Source organism: Schistosoma mansoni, assembly GCF_000237925.1.
Source record: "Schistosoma mansoni, WGS project CABG00000000 data, chromosome 3 unplaced supercontig 0083, strain Puerto Rico, whole genome shotgun sequence".
Lineage (NCBI taxonomy): Eukaryota > Metazoa > Platyhelminthes > Trematoda > Strigeidida > Schistosomatidae > Schistosoma > Schistosoma mansoni.
The window spans coordinates 1,165,339-1,187,534 of NW_017386008.1; the positions used below are offsets into that span (position 1 = coordinate 1,165,339).

Here is a 22,196-nt window from a genome sequence, read left to right on the forward strand (position 1 = left end):
GGGTTGCCTCTAAAAATTATTCAATTGTTACGTAACCCACCCTAATTGTTTTCAACTACCTCTAAAATAATCACATTTTTGAATTTATCTGTCTCTGAACTCCACTCAACTATCACGTCACCCTTTATTCTAATGCTTAATAACCTCTGACCTTTCCTTGCCCATATATTTATATAGTTATCATCGATGACTTTTGTTATTCCAATCCTTTATATCCACTTATGTCAGTCGTTCCATCCTATTTATTACCGCAATGCTAAAACTCTAATGCATATTTGGTTGTAAGCAGCTGATGAGAAAACCACGAAATATAATGAATTCATATTATTCTGTATCAATATTTGTTCTGTCTTTATTTAAATTCATAAAGGGAATTAACTGCATGAAAACTTTGGATGTTTGTCCTTCTTCGTAAGAATTTAATGCTTTTTGAAAGATTCTTGTGCCATCGAAATTAATTGTATGACCCGATTCTATGGAGTGTAATGCTATCACTAACTTGTTCTCAAGTTTCCTTACACTATCTGAGGACTTTGTAAATGTGCTTGTTTATTTTTGTTCACCCTCACACTCAGTTGCCTTGCTTTTTCACCTGTATACGTTGCGTTACAGTCACTACATCTGATTTCATAGACACAATTCTCTTGTTCATCTTTGTGTATTGGATCTTGAATTCTTATTAGTTTTGATGTGACAGTATTGTTTGTTTGAAAAAAACACTCTTACATTTTGAATATTTAGGATTCGTCTGATGTCTTTTGAAATACGTTTCCGATATGGGAAGAAGACTGTTTATGACGATCGATATTTCATTTTACTCAAAGTAGGATAAATATGCAACATTATGGCATTGAGCTTTGATCTGTATAAGCATTTAAAGATATTTGTTTACACATTTCTGAAGGGTCAACAACACTATCTCTTTTGAGTATATGTCTAGCTATCTTCAGCTGTTACATCATTAAACACTACGGAAACCTTTTTATTACCAGTTCTCAGGATCATGCTAAGAACTTTCAGGATGTACATTTCTCTTTAACATTGCAGTAATTATCTGCTCAATCACTGAATATGAAGTAGTCAGTTTGTTTGATACCAAATAAAAGTAATTTGACGTTTTTATATTGTTTTCACAGCAGTTCATTTATAGTTACATACTTATGATAATCTTTGATTAGGAATTTATTCTGACATAAATTCACTTAGGATATTCATCATCTATCAAAATCAATTGTTGAAATTAATTTTCATCAAGTAGATTGTGTTTAACACTTTCAATTTCTCATCTGTTTGTAATTCTATTGATCGTTTGAGGACATTCGTTGATGATTTCATTTTCAGAGTTCTTATAAATTCTGATATGTATGCTCTGTTGAAGTGAGCCTGTACGTCAATGTCTTTTTAGTTTATTAAACAGATATCATTGTAAGACCACTTTCAATGTTTAAATATGAACGTAAAAGTGAAAAAACAAACAAACAGAGTTTCGGTTATATCCATGTTCTGTCAAAATTTGTTTATCAAGATACATTTCATCAAGAAGACGACATTGATTTATGAAAGTTTCAATAAACCATCGTTTATCATATTGTAGTATGACTGTTAGTGGATTTTATTAGGCTTCGATTGATCCATTCTCATATCATATGTGCATATATCTATAAGTTGATAGATTTCAAAGACTTCAATATCAATAACTGACTGTTTATGAGTTTACACTGGAACTCCGAAACAAAAACCGAAAAATATTAAATAGATGAGTTGTGCAAATTGATGAGATTTCATTGAGATCATTAACCGATCAATGTTGAACTATCATACTAGAAGGAGACGGTCACATATTATTTCCGGTTATTCAACTGTTCATTACCCATTAATCGCTTCATCATGATCCCAAATAAGATCACAAATCAATTCATTGAATAATTGATTCCGTTACAAGCATCAAATATAATCACTATTAGTTTTCCTCCTTTATGCAAACTGATCAAATCAATATTCATTTTGTTTATACTAATTAGTATTTTCTTGAATACATCTCTACTTATTGTCATTACTCGATAGCCAATACCATTGGTAACATTCAGTCAGTAAAATACACTTGGTTACAGTTAATTGATTCAATAATAATGAAACGTATTTTTCTTTAGACGAAATCGGAATGTCACTTTTTTGTTCAAAAACGTAACATGTTATTTGTTATATAGAGACAATCTGAAACATCATTAATCATAAATATTGGTAGTCTAATAATCATTGTAGATTTGTAATAGAACGACATACTCATTAGTCTTCATTACACGCTAAACTTGATGTTTTATGAAAATTTGAAGAGACAAGTTCTGTATAGGAAATTATGGTTACTGTTTAGTTGTGTAATCCAGAATGCACGTTTTCTCCTGTTTGAGACTTCTCAGAATCGACAAATCCAGAGAGAATCGTTCAAACTCCGTATGTCATCAACCATATCCATTATGAAAATATACATATCTATGTATTATTACAAGTCATCGCATTTTAGGGTTTAGTTCCTAAGGTAATACAATTATTCAATTTTAATTAGAAAAACTACAATGTGTACATTGAAATCTTGAAACAAATCAAACGATGTTTATTATAGAAACTATGGACTGACCAATTTTAGACTTCTATTGAAAACTTGGAAGTAGTGAGTGGCCACTAAGTTTTTATAACGGGACTCCACAGAAGTTATCGTCCACGAATCCGTACGCAAAATATCAGTTCAATCGTTCTGACGTTACGTTTTCGCACGCGATTCTGAGGATATGGGATTGTGGATGCACTCTGCTAATAACCTCATACTATGATCAAAGGTCATCCAGTGCTACCATGTTTTTAATGATTTTCTATGATTGGTCGATTTATGATTTTATCGATCGGATCAATGTCGCCTGAAATCCATGTGACTAGTTTATAACATATGTTGGTCCTGCTTGCTGTCTAATCCAGTCAGTTAAGTTTGGACATCAATTGCATCCTCTGTGGTTTAAATTATTTACTTCTAACATGCTGAGTGTATATACCAAACATACAGACCACATCGTATCATAAAATAAAAAACATTTCAACAAGATTTAGCAAAATGTGGCTGTGAATGAGAGATATATAAACAGATAGAAAAGGCATACCTCAAGAATCGCGAATCGTATAATAATAGTTCACAGATCAAAATAAAACTCCTAATCAGTGTGACATGAATATGAATCGTTCAGTCAGAATGTTCTTGCTCAGTAGACCATTCAGTCAGGCACGAATGTCATGCATTGAAGGGACGCACGTGGCATAGTAAGAGACCAGTCCCATGAAGGAACGTAGTGCGGAGATATTCGTAGGCGTGGGTATCTGTCTTATCGTTCGGACGAATTCAGGATCCGATCTGCGGCCGTCTGCATCAAAAGTACACCCCAAATACATTACCGACCGCAATAAAAACTGGCATTTCTCAGGACGTAACCGGAACCTGTTTTCACTGATGCGTTTCAGTACCTGCAGTTGTTCCAACGTTGTCGCAACAATGAGAATATCATGAAGGTAAGCCGCGACTCCCGGCATGCCAGATAAGATAGTGTCCATTAATTGTTCGAAAATACATGGAGCAGTCTTGACACCGAAAGGTAGACTGTTATACTGAAATAATCCACGATGAGTGTTAATAGTGAGCAGCTCCCTCGATGCTTTGTCTACGTCGACTTGCAAATAAGATCTAGTTTTGGGAAGAATTTTCCTTCATTCAGCATCGTAAACAAATCTGCAGAAACTGGTAAAGGATAGTGATGTTGTTCAAGAGCTGCATTTAGACCTCTAGAAAAATCTGTACATACTCGTATGGTGCCGTTTGCCTTCTTGATGACCACTATCGGTGCTGCCCAGGAGGAGTAAGAGACGGCAGTACTAACTCCTTGTTGTTGAAGGCGGTTTAGTTCTTCATCTACTGTTGGCAACGTCGCATAAGGCACAGGCCTTTTGGGACGAAAGACAGGCTTAGCTTCATGTTTCAAACGAAGCGTTGATTTAATGGCAGAACACTGTACCAAACCAGGTTGCCAAATCCATGAAAACTGCGCCGTCAGCTTCCTCGTATACTATTCAGTGTCATGTGGTTGTGATACCATGTGTCATATGGTATTCAGTGGGATATCAGCCAATTTCACCTGGTCAAACCAGTCTAAACCAAGTAAATTTAGATCAACAGGAGTTACATGACATACCCCAGTAAAAGACGAATCCCGAAAAGTTACTCTACATTTCAATTGTCTTGACAAGTGCAGGAAAGTACCACATGCGGTCTGAGGCTTTTGAGTCGTTCGCTGCAGGCTTGGGCTGCCCATTTTGATCCAATTTTTGGTGAGAGGATGATGACGTCTGATTCTGTATCTATTTGCAATCTAAAGGAATTTCCATTAATATCAAGGTTAATGAATTTCCTCTCACCTGGTGATGAGCTCTGTTAAGAAGATACTAAGCTCAAAGAAGAGGTACAGGGCTTCGGAACAGTATTGGTCTTCAAACGGATCACGGAAGTTACCATTCATTATTTTTATCCGGACATAACAGAATGGTAATTTCCATCAAACTAATTAATTACCTGAATTGAACTAAGTGATGTGAAACTGAACTCTTCACACTTTGAACAACAACTTAGCTGATGATTATTCACTCAGTTAGATAAATTTATGAACAGTTTACTATATCAGTTTACTGGGGAAACAAATGCATATACGTAATGACAAACCGTGCAAGAATAATTATTACTAGTAATGTGGTGTGCGCTACCGATATCGACAGATATAAATAGTATGTATCGTTAATCGAATGTGAGATGTATGGCAGCAAAGGGTTATTAAAGAGTGAAGATAAGAGAGCGCAAACAAAAAGTGATTTGTATGGAAATGAAGGAACAGTTATGTTTGAGACAATTACACAGAAATTTTCCAAAATGAAGAATCGACTGTATGGTCCACAGGTTTTATTGGGAATTTCAAAAAGTTGAAGCTAACTTACAAATGAATAAAATGTTTCCGTTTCATAGTATCCGTTTCTTGAAAATTTTAACACCGCATAAGTGTCGTTTCATATGTTTATATTGAACAGTTAAGGGGAGAATATGTTTTGAGGGATATTTGTTGGCGTGGGACTTCCAACTAGAGAAGAGGTACTTAGAAAAATGATAGTATACCGGAATAAAGCTCTCTGCATTCTCATTATTATTATTATTACTATGACATGCATCTTTTGGGATGGAAAACTCAAGGATCCAAAATTATCAAAGCATCCTTCAAAACAATGAAAGAAGGCATTACAATGAATGTTCACCAATGATAGAAACGACGACCATCAGGATCAGTTTTACTCCACGATGCCATCAATCATAGTTAGGTGTTCAATAAAGGACCTCACCATCGTGATGGAAGATCTAAACTTTAAATTCAGAGTGTACAACAAAAGATATGAAGTTATAATTGGACGACATGGATTGCGAGAGGAGAACATAATTAAGGAGAGGTTTATAAATATATGTGCATTCAATAATTTGGTAGGCGGCACAATAATACCACACAAACGCATACACAAAGCTATATGGATCTCACTCGACCACAACACGGATAGCCAGACCTACTATATTCAATACAGTAAAATATTCAGAAGGTCAATAGAGGATGCGAGAACCAGCAGATAAACTAACATAGCTCCAAATCACAACTAACTGGTAGTTAACAAGATGGGTATGAATCTCAAGAAGCACTGAACAACTGGGAGAACAGCACTAAAGATTCAATCAAACACCCCTTCAGTATACTGACAAACTGAATGAATTCAAGATAACTCTCAACAACAGCTCGTAGTCTTACGGAGTCTACTGAAGGATCAAGACGCTACAATGGGGAACAACTGGAAAGGGACCAAACAAACACAAACGTGAACGTGATTTGCAACAGACATCATCATAAGGAATGGATCTCCATCGAAATTCTGAACAACACTCAATAAAGGAAGAACAAGAAGGCAGCAATTAACAACAGTCGACCAAGAAGAGATAAAAATGAGGCACAAGTTGAATACACAGAAGCAAAGAAGCAAGTGAGGTGGAGTCATTGAGCTGACAAGCAGAAATATGTGGAAGAGCTAGGAACGACAGTGGAAAAGCTGCAAGAGAAAGAAATATGAAACAACCATATGACACGTAGGAGAATCTAGCAGGGAAATGTAGTAAACCAGAGAGAACGGTTAGGGACAGAGAGGACAAGAAGATCACTGAAATTCAAGGACAGAGGAGTAGATGGGTTGAACACGATTCGAGGAAATTTTAAATGGACCAAATCCACCGAACCAACTGGATCTCGAAACAGCACACCCAGACCATCCTATTGATGTCATTCGATCAAACATCGAAAACGTCGAGACGGCCCTCACAAAAAATGAAGATCGGGAAAGCGGCGGGACTTGCCGATGTACCGGCTGAAGCACTGAAGTCAGACATTGTGGTAGTTGCAGACATGCTCCACCTATTCAGGAATATTTTGGAGGAGGAACAAATGCCATCGACAGACAGGAAGGAAAAATACCTCATCAAGATACCAAAGGAAGAAAATCTGAGCGAATGTGACGACCACAGAGGTATTGTAGTTAGTACAAGGAAAGAATTTCAATAGTGTTACTGAACTAGATGAAAGACGCAATAGACTCCTGACTTCGAGATTATCTGGCTGGATTATGTAAAGATCAGTCCTGCACAAAACATATCTTGACACTACAGATGATCGTTGAACAATCGACTGTATTGTACATTTCACTAAACATCAACTTCCTTGATCGTGAAAAGGCATGCGACGGTGTGGATAACAGAACATTAAGAAAACTTATTCGACAGCATGGTGTGAGTATCTGAGAAAAATGTCAACGTGATCCGGAGTTTATACGACGGACTGTGATACAAAGTGGTGAATGGAGGACAGGTGACATATGCATTTTCAACAAGGTTTCTGACTCTCTCGCCTTCTCTTTCTTCTTCTGATTGACTGGATTATGAAGACTTTGATATCTGAGAGGAAGCGCACAATACAATGAACTTCTCAGATGATCCAGCCGTGAAATGAAATCCTGAGGAGAATCAGAAAAGAAGAAGACATTGGATTACATTGCGTCAAGAATCGGAAGCAGACACCAGAAGAATGAATCGCTACTGGAATGGACTGGAAATGATTGTTCAGGACAGGGTTGGATAGAGAATGCTTGTGAGAGGCCTACGCTCCTCCGTGAGGGGTCACAGGCTTGAGTAAGTACGTACATAAGATGAGTACGAATAACTACTATTGTGTCTATTATTGTCTTCTGTTCGACGAATTTGTAAAAGGATAGATGCCATGATTATTTATTAGAATTTATTGACTGTTTTTTTTTACCTGGAAAAAGGTTGTTTGTCACTAAGTTTAAGTAGAGATACTACTGCACGTTAAATGTTGACTTTCACTTGGAATCGGGAGCGATCTGAAACTACGACACAATAGTCACGACCGGTAACTGCCTGAAAAGTAAGAACACGGTGTACTTCCACAACAGATATATTTTTGAAGTCGAAAGACGCGGTTCGAGTACAAAAGGTGGAACCTAATGCGTAAAAGTTTTCTTCCTTGTTCTGCAGGTTCAGATCGCATATGACTTGTTCCTCTTCTTCCAGTCGTTTACTCTTTGTTGCCTTGCAATAATAAAAACAAACTCGGATTAGTGACGTTGCATGTAATATCGTTACATTACAAAATTTATTCACCGTTGGATTCGTAAATCTTCTTTTGTGAATATGTGATTCTAGCTAATACCCATTAGAAGAAACTGGAAAGCCTGGTTATATTTCATATTTAAATCTGTTTACTCAATAATATATATGCTGACACCAATGCGGCTAATGATTGATGGTGTAGAAGTAGGTTAGAGGGAAACCACGGTGGCCAATCCAAAACAGATAACTATTGTGCCACGTTCTACGCTGCGTATTTGTAAGTGGCTGATACTGGTAACGTTATGAGTTGTTGAGTGTTGACAATGTGTTGAGATACAAGCACTGCAAACTATGATGCGGCTTGAGTTTATTTTTACTGCGAATGCCTCTTCTAAGTGCTTTGCTGATGAGTAAGTTTTAAAGACAAAATATAAGTGTTATATCCTGGTGAAGATATCTGTACGGTTAACTCGTAGAACCTTTTAATAGACAATTATTCTATATATATTCTTATTGTTTAACTATCGAGAATTTATATTGCGTATATCTATGTTCATCTTATTATATGCCTCATTTCGACCTTTGAATTATTATAATACGATTTACTGTCTCCAGATTATATTCAGTTTATTGATTATTGTCTCTCATATTCACAGCCACATTTCGCTCGATCTTGTACAAATATTATTTTCTATTTTATGGTGTGATGTGGTCTGTCTGTTTGTCTGGTATATAAACCAAGTATGCTTGAAATGAATGATTCGCATAGCAGAAGCTGTAATTGGTGTTTTTGGACTCAATTGGAAGTGCTAGGCGGATAAAGGACCAATAAGGACGCTAGACAGATCATGCTGTTCGAACGTCATTAATTTGTTACAGTGTTTAGATTGTACAAGTCGTATTCGGATTGATGGATAGTTTACATGATAGAAAGCCTGACATAAATTCTTAACGAATTGGCGACGACCCTTCATAAATTTCATAACCATAAGTTCTGAGTGTTTAGCATGATTTACACTTCTTGTCTACATATTTAAGGGAGGGTTACAATTTCATCTTTGACTATTTGAGAAGTAAAGTACAGGATTTTTTGCAGGCCAAAATACCAGATCATGAGGTAAGATATTTTCATAGTCTGTTCATTCATTCGTGCAGATATTCAAGAAAAGAATTCAATTTCACCTTTGTTTTATGGTTACCTCTATTGCCAGTTTTGATGCTTTGTATCGAAGATTACTTCAGAAAGAAGACATCCTCGAAAACAGAATTGTGCTGTAAAGGCCTGATTAATAATGTATCAGTTGCGAAAGAAGGAGTAGATTGGGTTCCAACTCAGATTTCACGTCTTCGTAGATTATTTGACTTCAGGTGAATGAAAATATCACATTTTATATCATCGTACACAAATCTGAATTTTTTGAGAACATTTAACACTTCAAATGGCGTTGAAAAGTTATTCATGACGGATTGATTGAAAGTGTGGTTTTCGTTATCAAACGTATAAATTTGTGCCCGAAATAAATTCACTTTTGGTTATTTAGTATTCCGGTACTTGTCATCTCATTAGATTTGCTTGAGGGCTATTGTACTGTCCGCGTGCCTAGACCGAAGCAGGTGATTTTCTTATGCGGTCACACCCCCAGCCATTGACCTACAGATCTGCTCCATAGGGCAGTGAAGCATCGTAACGAGATGCAGTCCTATGGTAGCCGGTGGCCAACAGTTTGTTCATACGCCATTTTATCCCTCAGGATTCTGGAGATAATGTGCATCACTGGTTTGGAATCAGTTTTCCAACTCTTCTAGATGAACTTTCCTTGTCTAACGGCCCGGTTAATTTGCTAGACATTCTCTTTTCGTGCTGTCAATTTTGTAAACAACACCTTCGTCACGAGAAGGCGGTGGGTAAGCTTTCCCTGATAGAGACTGTATACGTGTGGCCGTGTGAGAGCATTTCGACAGAGGGCGGGCGCTCCTCACACTTGGCGGTACCCAGCCATTCGGTGGCACTGTGCGATGAAGATTATGTTAATATGCTTCAGCAGAACAACTGAGATCACTATAACAACACTTATACAAAACACAGCATTTCTTAGTTAATACTAATGAACTTTTCACTTCTGTGTTTCAGTGAACGCATCTCAATGAAAACCACCAGGAATGTTCAGATAACAAGTAGGTTGGTTTTTTCTTTGTTGTTCAATAATAATCGTGATAAAAGTGATGGTGGCTTTATTAAGTGCTGTGTTCAGTAAAATAATGGACTTTGGTCATACAATATTTCCACAAGTTCATCTTACTCTTCTCATAATGCAAAATATATCTGCATATGCATATACGTGAGATAGGTACAGGAATTATCCCTGTGAAAACCATCTTGCTCATTCACTATTCTTTACACCAATTTCAACCTTTGTGGTAGATGACACCTTCGTTCATTTTCATTTGATTATGGATTTGGTTCATTCAATTGTGAATGTCAATTTTGTGAGTTGATAGAGAATTGTGGTAGATACAACAAGAGCCATTCAACTTCGTACGTACTTTTTTCACTACATGGTATCATCATCTGTCTGAGTATTTTCTAAATGAAAAAAGTGAATACATATTAAATTCGATAAATAATGGTGGATTATGTGTTGCATGAAGTGAACTGAGTAATTTATATGAAATGTGTTCCAACTTGTGACCTGGATGCCGTGCTAATGTAAAACGTGATAATACCGCCAAATAAAGAAAAGTGGTTTACCAATCGGACCAGTGACGCATCAAACTCGTGCACTCTAGTGCACTTATAGGTCCTGCTTCCTGCCTCGCTCAGTCAGTTAAGTCCAGAGCACCAATAACAGCCTCTGTGGTATGAATCATATATTTCAAACATGCTGAGATTATTGTGATGTTTGAGAGTATTTGAGTTACAGCATAAACTAGTAATGTCAGGAATAACGCGATTCAATCAAGCAGTATAAGATGAGAACGAAGGAATATACTGTATTTGGAATTTAAAATCAAAACAGTCATCAACACAAAAGAATCATTGATTCATTCAAACACCAGATCCGCCACAGCTTAAATTAGGATCCAGATTCCTGCGATCAATCGTATCTCATCTCTTTTGGTTCAACTGTTTGATGGATGAAGACATTGTTCGATATAGAATATACTCACTAGAATTAGAATTAATAACCCAACTTCAAACAGACTCACGTGATTTTTAGACTTGCATACAATCATCATGTCGGTGGTTTAGTGAAACCACTGACATGGAGAATTTGCATCATACTTTTTCCAACTCTATCCTCCCTGACGAAAAAATGTTTGGTACTCACGCTGCGATAATTATATGTGAGTAGTTGGGGATAGACACTGACACGTAAGTTGAGGCATTCCATGATGTGAATTTGACTTGCATAAAAATTATGATACATAATCGTTTTGTTATTCATATTGGTATACACAGATAAATATGCCTTGACATGTGTAATGAACTCACGGGATTTATCTAGGCTCGATTCATCTGCGTAACAATCGAATGTAGAACATGCATTCGCCCCATACTCAAGTTTTCGATAAAGATAAATGATCATTTAGAACATCCAACTAAGAAGAATCACAGTCACAAAAATCAGTATTAGTTTCATCGAAATGAACCATGATATTACAAACTAACTGAATGTGTACAGTTTTGCCACAATTAAAGCATTTGGAATTACGAAATACACATGGGTTACATAGGTGATACTTGCCACAGAACAAGCAGTTATCAAACGTGTGCTCATCTTCGTGAACTGTTTCATAATTTAATGAGTTGTTTTCTGAATAACCCTGATAACATATTGGAGTGCGACGACGTAGTGAAGTAGGGAAATTCCCGATGTCCTTGCGAGGCATATCATTGAATTTTTTACCTTTACGGCATTTGAAAATTGTATACTTCACATAGTCCAGCAGTAGTTGCTTGAGAGACGTATAACGGAGTTAAATCGGCTTTTCTGAAAATGCCAAATACTTAATTAAGCTATACGCTTCTTTTCCAATGGGCGTGAGTAAATGGGTCGCAATAATGATATCCTCAATATATTCCTTGGTCATAGCCCAGATTTAGAACCTCTCCATGCAATCTTCGGTACATAACAGAATGTTAATATTTCATCAGAGTAAATGATTACTGGATTCAATCAATTGATCTAAAACTTAGCAGGCCCAGCTAGATTCAAACTCTGGACATAGCGACGTAGCGCGCGAATGCTTAAACTCCAGACCACTCGGCCGGCATCTAACGGTGTTAATGTTTAACTTTAACTGATCCACAAAACCGAGCTTAACATCTACCATTTGCTTACAGCAGACCTAGTTGAACTCCACTGGTCACTACGTCTCATCAGAACTCCAGAAAATGCCTCTTCGAGCCAGTCACTAGTGAGCATATGTTGAATAATATCAGTAGGTTTTTGGATATTAAAGTAATTTTAATGGTTAAGATCATTAGTCGATTGAAGCTAGACCGCCACGGAAAACCTAGAGGCGCTGCTGAAGACTCTATTGATAGAACGAAACGTCCGGGAGGTTTTAGCTGGATGTAGGTTAGAATACAGCATGTTCCGTACAGGATCGTGTTGAGGCATGCTGATTGACTATTTTTTTATCCAAGCAGCGCTTGTGGGTACTGGAAGAAGACTCTAATGTGTTATGTCAAGAATATAAATATATGGTGGTTTTTCTTATCATGATTCCTACTTTCATTCAATCTTGGGTTTTCCAGAAAATTCTGGAGTGCTATTTAACATGTCGAGAGTAATAAGTAATAATCAATCAATCGGAAACTCTCAATGTGACATTTCACTCTGGTGATGTTCCCAGCAGAACTACGGGTCAAACGCCGATTGGATAAAATACTTCCTAGTGCTTCCTAAACTTGTCAAGTGCAAAAAAAGTTTAATGATCTCTACAACAATTATCATAAGAAAATCATTGTGCACTTGTGTCTCATGAATTATTATATGATTTATAACTAGTTAGGATTGTGCAATGAATCAATGTAATTGATTTGACTGATATATTCCATTGTCGTAAACTAGTATAAATGTGCATGTAATTTATAATAAGAGGAAATATTCAACTTGAATATTTTCATTTCAGATGAAAATCGGATTGGTATTTCTCATGAAACACTTAGACGTCGTGCTTTGAATTACATACATGAAGCACAGAACACTTTGAACAACCTAAACAGCATTTCTACGCAATTACGAGGACTGAGTCACAAGGATTTGGACACTAAAACAGTTTCATCTATGCAAGCATCATTAATTCGCTATCGACAGAATGTTAAGGATATTATTTTACATTTGGAAATTATACTTAACAAACTAGGTCAAGTAGATGGATTTTCACAAATCAGAGTGATTGGCCTAAATAATCTTGCACAGAGACTACAGAAGAAGATTCAGGAGCAACAGGTTGAAATCTATCAGTTTTAAACCAATTTAAATTAAATGAAGTTCTTGAGATTCCGCAAAAGTACGGAAATAAATTAGACCTGTGAAATGTCGTTCGATTACCCTTGAAGTACTTATGTGACAAGTTTTGCATAGGATGAACAGTGAACAATTATATTGAGTATTTAATTGGTTTGTTTGATACTAGACACCAGTCCGACAACTCATCCACCATAAGTCAACTCAGCTAAAACAAGATAACGTCGTTCACCTGAATGGCATGTATTTTATTCGTCTAGACGTAGATACAAAAGGTGTGTACATTCTTAAGACTTTTACGGACAATCGAGCGTTGGTCGCTCAACAGCATTCTCCAACTCTCTCTATCCTGGACCTCTCTTTCTAGTTCTATCCAATTTTCGGTGCCTGCCTTGTGACGCAGTTGAGAGCTTTCCTCAATGTGTTTTATCCACTTCCAGCACTTCTTCCCGATTTCTTCCTTCGTTGGAATCTGGTTTGTTCTCTCCCACAGTAGAATGTTGGTGATAGTGTCTGGTCAACTGATCCGAAGTATCTTGCGTAGACAACTGTTAATATACACCTGTTTCTTCGGGATGATGGCTTTCGTATTTCTCCACGTCTCCGCCACATGCATTACAACTGTTTTGACATTTGTATTGAAACTTCTGATCTTGGTGTTGGTTGACAATTGTTTTGAGTTCCAGATGTTCTTCAGTTGTAAATAAGCTGCTCTTGTTTCGCCGATCTGCACATTCACATCTACATCAGATCCACCGTGTTCACCAATGATGCTGCCTAGATATGTGAAGAATTTTACATCCTCCAACGCTTCTTCGTCAAGTGTGATTCGATTGATGTATGTTGTGTTGTACCGAAGCATCTTCCTTTTCCTTCTGTGTGTGTTGAGACCCACTGCTGCTGAAGGGTACTGCTGCCACACTGGTCGTCTTCTCCTGTATTTGTAGTTGTATGTGTGATAGAACATCCAAAACATCTGCGAAGTCTAAGTTGTCAAGCTGCATCCTAGCTGTCTGTTGTATCCCTCCACATGTTGACGTCTTCATGACCCAGTCGATCACCAGGAGAAAGAGAAGGGGTGAGAGTAAGCAACCTTGCTTAACACCGGTCATTACGTCGAGTGAATCGGAGAGTTGTCCTCCATGAACGATTTGGCAGTTTAATTCATCATAGGAGTTCCGTATGATATTGACTATGTTCTCAGGCATGTCTTAGTGTGGAAGAAGTCTCCATAGTTTTAGGCTGTTCGAGTCGATCAACAAGCTACTGTTCTTAGATATATTAATCACCAGAACCGACACATGAAAACTGGATACTCAAGTGCACAGGAAGCCAAACCACACCAATCGAAATCTCAACTATAATAGCAACATCCAAAGAACTCACAAAATCCCTCCATGTATGAATTTTCAATTTCTTTTAAATGGTCACTTTAGTTTTACATATTGTTCATCCTATTGATGTTAATTGAGATTGTAATGCTTCATTTCGTACTAGTTTTCTCAGTTTTTCTTATGCTTTTACTGAGTTTCTATGTTTCTTATTGAAATGTATCTATGTTGTTTCAATTGATTTTATTCTGGCGGCTGCAATATTGATTGTTCCCTCTTTGATTGTGTTGTTTGATATGACTGGGATCGTGCATTTTAGTTGTGAATGGAGGCACTTTCCCAGAATCGGAAACACTTTGTGTTATAAAGAAACTTATTGATTGAATTTTTCACTTGATCTATCCAGAAAGGATAGAATAACACTTACTTTTTGGATCGTTCGGTATTTCTTTAATATTTCTTTTTAATTTACTGTTTATTGTAATTTAGATTAATTATTGTGGGAGCTATTGTTGGTTCAATAACTGAGTGGTAATATTTCTTAAGGTAAAATTGCACATTTGTATATATGATGAAGTTTGCAACCGTTGTTACCACAAATCACCTTGTTCTGATTTCGATTGAGTCGCGCGTTAATACATTTTTTGCTACAGACAGTTATTCTTCCCCGAACGTAGTTTGGATTTTATATCAACTGCGTATAAACCTTATTCAAGAGAGAGAAGACACACTGCAACACAATGACAGTGCAAAAAATGAAGAAAAACACCTAAAAACCATCTTTCAAGAGAACGCTATCCAATCAATTACATCAAAAAATACCAATCGCACACACCATCAGCAACGAAACCAAGTAAAAAAGCAACCTTATCACTCATAAAAGGCATTTCAGAAACGACAACAAGGCTGCTGAAAACCTTTGAAATAGGTTTTGTCCACAAACGAACAGAATCCCTTCACTCAATCTCATGCAAACCAAATGACGAAATGACAAAAGAGGACAAAACAAACATCATCTACAAACTAAATTGTTCCAACTGCGACAAACAATACGTCGGACAAAGCGGGCGCCCTCTTCATCTTCGCCTACACGAACATCAATTAGCAGCCAAATGACATGACATTTCTTCACACATATCAATACACGTGAATAACTACGGACGTATATTCGACTGGAAAAATGTGGAGATTTCGGACAGAGGCAATTCAAAAACATCAGAGAATTTTTAGATGCTTGGCACTCAGGTCAATCACCAATAAACAAGCACATTGAAATCAATCCAATTTATCAACCAATTAAGAAAATGATGCGGAAACATGGAGACAAAAATCAAACCAATAACAGATACAACCATAACAAAGAAATAAACAATGACAGATTTAAAGTCAATGAGAACCAAACAACATCGGGGTGCACAGGACAAGCTGTGAATCACATGTGAAGAAGTTCAAACACTTCACTTCTACCCGAAGTTTGTGCTGATGATGTCGTTGAGAAGGACGATGGAAGCTCCACGGCCAAATCATACAGCTCAGAGAACAAACCTACATCAAAATCACTCGCCCGAGCTACAAAATTCTCTCCACCATCTCAAGTGAAAGTATATGAGGGATAGGTACTGAAATGGATCTACTCGTGTCTATTTCTTGATAAACAGCAACATTTGAAGGCAGAAAATAAACATGTTTTTCAACAATGAAATGAACTTAATGTACTTGTGCCACGTTTCCATCTAAAATGTGAGTATTTAGATGATTTCAACTCCGAACACGTATTCTGAAGAACAACAATACACCAGTGGTCAGTAGACCAATAGTTCGATGTTTATATCTATACGGAAATCCGACCAATAGCAGTAGAGCTTAACTAAATTACTTGCGTCAAATAATGTCATTAATTATTTATTTCATTAAAACATCTGATTTAAAAAATAAACCTCAAACCTATGCAGAACCAAATACATCGAACTCAACCAAATCTGTCAACCAGCATTCCGTTGAGAAAGATGATGTTTTTAGGATGAGAGACAAAAATTTCAAACGTATTTTAATCCAGATACAAAACCACTACAACAAACTGAAAACATGCCTTACATTTTAAACATGCACTGTCCGGATTTTGAGCAATAAACAATAAAGTGCATCATATCATATTCTAACGAGGTATATGAACAAACACCAACCTTGTCAGTACGTCTGATATGCACACCAACAACAGGATCACCACTCGCTTTAAAGGTTTTCAAGGTTGCATTGATTAGTTCTGAAAATTTTGGCTTTGGACGCAAAATGTAGGCTGCTAGTTGGCCAGCGAACCAAACATATGGTGCCTCATGTAAACGCAATAATTCTTCATTCATATCTATCGGTAGAACATGTGGCAACCAGTTATGTGCTACGAGATCATGTATATTATAAGGACATTCGATGTTATCTGAAGCGAAGAAGAGGACGAAAATTTATATTAAGCTTGAAAAATTGTACGTGAAATTGCATTTCGAGTGTCCAACAATCTAAGATAATAACTGATTTGTGAGTCGGAAATTTACTCAGTTGTCAAAAGTGATTAATCGAGATTTTATCAATAATAGAAAGAACAATGGGACCTGAAATTTCGCAAATAATACGATTTTTTTAACACGTTTTTTTATGTAAATAGTAAAGAGCGCCATGTCGTTTGATGGATATAGTGAATAGTTTGCAGTCAAAAGATAATTGAAAATGTTCTACTGAACAATTCAATACAATCATAAAGGTCTGACAATTACAACAAATCGATAATAAATATATCGTTTACAAACCTGATCTACCATTTGTGTCCTCATGACTACATTTTTCAGAAAGTGGAAGTGTGTTCTGATGAAGCCATTCGTGAAAAATATCTCGGGAACGATAATTGGTCAATATTAAAACGCGTTCTTTTTCAAAAGCCAATTGAAGACAGAACATAAGTTGATGCATTGAACAACCAAACCCACACATATTGGTTATGTCAAATGTCACATATTTGGCCATTTTGCAATCTGACGGATTCTATATATAGATGATTACAGGGTAAAATGCAAGTTATTCGATTAAATAATAATAGCAACGCCTATATAAATATATGCTGGTGATGTTGTAATCAACTAGTTCATGTCACACCTTACTCATACAAAATATTCAACAAAATAGGAAACTTTATAGTATTTATATTTAGCATTCAATCGATAGATTGTTTCGTAGGTGACAGTACACAATGGTTGAATGTTGGTTCACAGAGAATTATAGAAAACCAGGAAGATATCGGATTTTTTATGTGTATTTTCTAACCTTTTGTATCCAACTCCGCCTTTTGCTCCTCAGGAAGCTTCTACCGGTAACAAGGCCGAACGAAGGAGGAGAGTTGTGCATGTGGTTAGCGAACCCATCCCGTGGAAAACTAACTCTCTAAAAGAACGCTAACCAGAAAAAATAATTCAAGCCATTTAAACTCTACCTTGGGAGTTGAGGGAATAATTATGACGCCTCATGTTGAATGCCGAGTTTCTTCGGAAGCCATGAGACTGATTCACGTTCTTACAACCAGAACAAACATTTATGTGGGCACACGGAATGCTCGTACAATGTGTGAGACCGGAAAAATATCCCAAATTGCTGCAGAAACGAGGAGTTACAACCAGGGTGTGCTTGAAATCAGTGAAACACGTTGAACAAAAATGGTGAGAGTCTATGTGTCTTTGATACACTGGTTATAAGTGTCACTATATTACCACACAAACACATTCACATAAACACATGGACTTCACCGGACAAAACTACGCAGAACCAAATCGACCATATCTGTATCACCAAAATTTTCAGGAGGACGATGGAGTATGTGTGAACCAGAAGAGGAGCGAATATAGCATCATATCATCACTTGCTGATCGCCAAGATGAAATTAAAAACTAGGAAGCACTGGTGCGGAAAATATCACAAAAGTTTAATACGGCTCTTCTTCGGGACGTCGAAAAACTCAACGAATTCATGATTGACCTCAACAATGAGTTTCGGGCCTTTCATGATCTACTCAATAGACAGGAAACTACTATGGATAGCTACTGGAAAAAGATAAAAAAAGCAACCATGTCAACATGACAGGAGGTTCTGGGCCACAAGAAGCACCACTACAATGAATGGATTACTGTTGATACTTTGTGGCAGATCTGACAATGATGGGGGAAAAGGCTGCAAGAGTAGGAAACATGAGACAATTGTATGATACAACAAAGAAACTTGCTGGAAGTTACCATAAACTGAAACGACCAAGGAAAATCAAGGAGGGTAAGGTAATCACCAACATTGAAGAACACAAGAACAGGTGGATAGAACTCTTCAAAGAACTCATGAATCAACCGGCTCTACTGAATTCACCCAACATCGAAGCAGCACCCTCTGAAATCTCAATCGATGTTGGCCCACCAACAACTGAAAAGATCAACATGGCCATCGGACAGGTCAAGTGCAGGAAAGCAGCGGGATCGGACAACAACAACAACAACATTCAGGCTGATGCACCGAAAGTAGATAAAGCAGCAACTGCAAAGATACACCACATTCTCTTCAGTAAGATTTGTGATGAAGAACAAACACCAACAGACTGGAAAGACGGACTCCTGATGAAAATATAAAAAACGGAGAATAAATTGTCAAATCGTTCATGGAGGACAACTCTCCGATTCACTCGACGTAATGACCGGTGTTAAGCAAGGTTGCTTACTCTCACCCCTTCTCTTTCTCCTGGTGATCGACTGGGTCATGAAGACGTCAACATGTGGAGGGATACAACAGACAGCTAGGATGCAGCTTGACAACTTAGACTTCGCAGATGTTTTGGATGTTCTATCACACATACAACTACAAATACAGGAGAAGACGACCAGTGTGGCAGCAGTACCCTTCAGCAGCAGTGGGTCTCAACACACACAGAAGGAAAAGGAAGATGCTTCGGTACAACACAACATACATCAATCGAATCACACTTGACGAAGAAGCGTTGGAGGATGTAAAATTCCTCACGTCAAGGAATGAATATCACATGAGAAGAATGAACGAATGTTGATTTTATATTTGACGGTATGTTTAACAGACATTTCTTGATGATGTTCAGCGTCTAACCATTGTTTCAAAACGCATACATTTTCATTTCCCTGTGTTGCTTCAATGTCTTTGTCCTTTTGAGTAGTGTTCATATAAGACCTATTCTTTGCATCAATGCGCTGTTGCTGCTATAGGTGAGTATTCAACCAGTGTGGTTTGTCATTCTGTATAATAAGTTCCAAGATTCTCTTTGCTAATTCTATCGGCAGTTTTTTCTACTTCAAACAAGAAGTGTATAAAGACCGAAATGGCGGTGATCAACTTGTATGTACTTTGCAATAAATTGTTCTAGATTATGATGAATGTATTGTCTGTATAGTAAATCCTACCACTTTTAGACAGATCAAATTTTCGCTATCATGTATACCATCATTTCGAAAAAGATGAACATCACGATAAATTCTAATGATCACATCTTGCACTTGTTCTTTTTTTTAGATAATTCTGGAGGCTAAGTTTCACAACTTATCAGAGTACATGGAGCAAGTGGATAAATTCTTTGATCGACAAAATGCTAATCACCTGGTAATGTCAAAGAGACATGTAAGTCATTAAGATTAGCTCAGTTATTTACAATCAACTGATAGTGTGATCTTTCAGTAAATTGTACTTCGCTAATCAATTGACCGCAATTCAATCCTTCATTATGTGTGCTTGAAGAACATATTTAAAAATGAAAGTTCGATTATGAACTTGACTCTGAAGCGTTTCGAATTCACTTAGTCAGCGAACGCGAAAAAGACTTGTGACCAGAGGCTCATAAGCTAGCTATTCTGAGGCGTCCAAGTTGGACGATGGGAATGTATGTTCCGTAAGCAGCCTGAAGCACAATAATCTTAATGAGAATAAATCAAACGTATATGCACAGCGAAAAATTGACTTTGAGCAGCGTTACAAAAAAGCACACTGAAAGATACAACAGACCAATAGAATTTAAGATATTTTCCAATTGGAAATACTAGTCGAAACGGAAAATTAAATAGGTCATTTATCAAGTGAGTTCTGCGAATTCAACATCCTCAACAGATTACGTAAGAAGAGAATTATGAGATAAAAACTGATTACAGCTGGAAGAAATATAAATACACAAATAGTGAAGTAAAAAACCAAGGTCACTGAATACGTTTCATGCGCACAATCATTGAACTTGTTGATGTTTGCTTCCATGCTTTCCGTGGTATGAAAGGAACAGATTTCGGAAGCATAGGTCAAGAGCGATGGAATTCCATTGATGACTCTGTAAAGCGAAATGGTGGAGAGATGGTTACTAGTATCAATCAAGGTGTGAAAGGGTTCAACTTTCTCCGTGGTGACCAATTCACTTCACAAAATTCAACATTATTTAAATAAACTTATTCAGGCAAGCTATATTATGTATTCTTATGAATGTATTGTGATGTGCTCAACTCCCCAGTAAAATTATCAATAAAATGCAGTACACAAAAACTTGAATCATTTAAAAATCAATCAGCATTCTGAACTAGAGAGGCACGATGATGTGAATTTGTCAGTCGCCTGCACGTTTGGAAATTGAGGTTTTAAAAATGCGAAAATTACTATATTACTTTAATCTGACTCCTTGAGTAATGTAATTTTGCATTTATGCTTATTTGTTATAGTGTGAAGGAAACGTAGAAAACGTGTCGTGAAGCGCTGATGTTATTCTGAAAGATTTTCAGGATTTCAACATACAACGATTCAACGTTATCATTGCCAGTTCGACGAGAAATAATAGTGATTCAATGAAATGTTGTTAAAGATTGTTTGATAACAATTTGTTAGTAAACATGTTTGGCAAATTGCTATGGAATATTAACTTACAATTGTAGATTTGAAGCTGTGGAGTTTCTTTGTTTACACCACAGTTTAGTCTCCGGTTGAAAACAGTTTAAATCCAGGAAGCAGTAGACATGTTTCTTTTGGGAATCAATTCCAGCTCACTATCTTAAAGGCTATGCCCATCTTAGCGGTCGTCAAATTTACTCAGTGTATTCTTTAAGGGAGTTATTGGTGTGGATTGCAATATAGTCCTTTAATAGGACGAAATATGTGCCCCCCATACATCCACGTTTTCCACTGCTTTTCAACAAAATTTGGCCTATGATGCAAACTACGGAGTTTTCATTTTACGAAGAACTTACATCAAGTTCACTCTTAAGAATTCTTTTTGAATGAGTAGAAACTGCGCATTTTGAGAACAAAAATGTTTCTCATGTTATATTATACATAATTTTATCACGTCGAATTCAGACCGACCACTTTATCATTATCAATATAGAGAATGAATCTGCTTTGTCATTTTCCAAACTAATAGGACCTAAACGAGGAGAAATTGAGGTCGATTTCTGAAAAAAAGAATTGGAAGAAAAAACGCTCTTCGAGCTAAACGAAGTGTTTATTTGGCGACAGATGATCCGAATGTTTTTACTCAATTTTCGTACAGCCATCCCAACTACATTCTGTATGGTAGTCCAGGTAGATCCCATTCAGCTGATGTGGAATTCCGAATGACATATAATTCAATGAATAATG

The 22,196-nt window shown here is 36.9% G+C and overlaps 1 protein-coding gene across 1 annotated transcript; it reads right to left on the reverse strand.

Moving 5' to 3' along the window:
* Window positions 1-13,181: 13,181 nt before the first annotated feature.
* On the reverse strand, window positions 13,182-17,558 carry Smp_212520 (unnamed protein product; the record flags this gene model as incomplete). Its single annotated transcript, XM_018791352.1, has 3 exons — window positions 13,182-13,194; window positions 16,761-16,977; window positions 17,345-17,558. 3 exons carry the CDS (start codon window positions 17,556-17,558, stop codon window positions 13,182-13,184), a joined length of 444 nt encoding a protein of 147 aa, XP_018645490.1.
* Window positions 17,559-22,196: the final 4,638 nt, after the last annotated feature.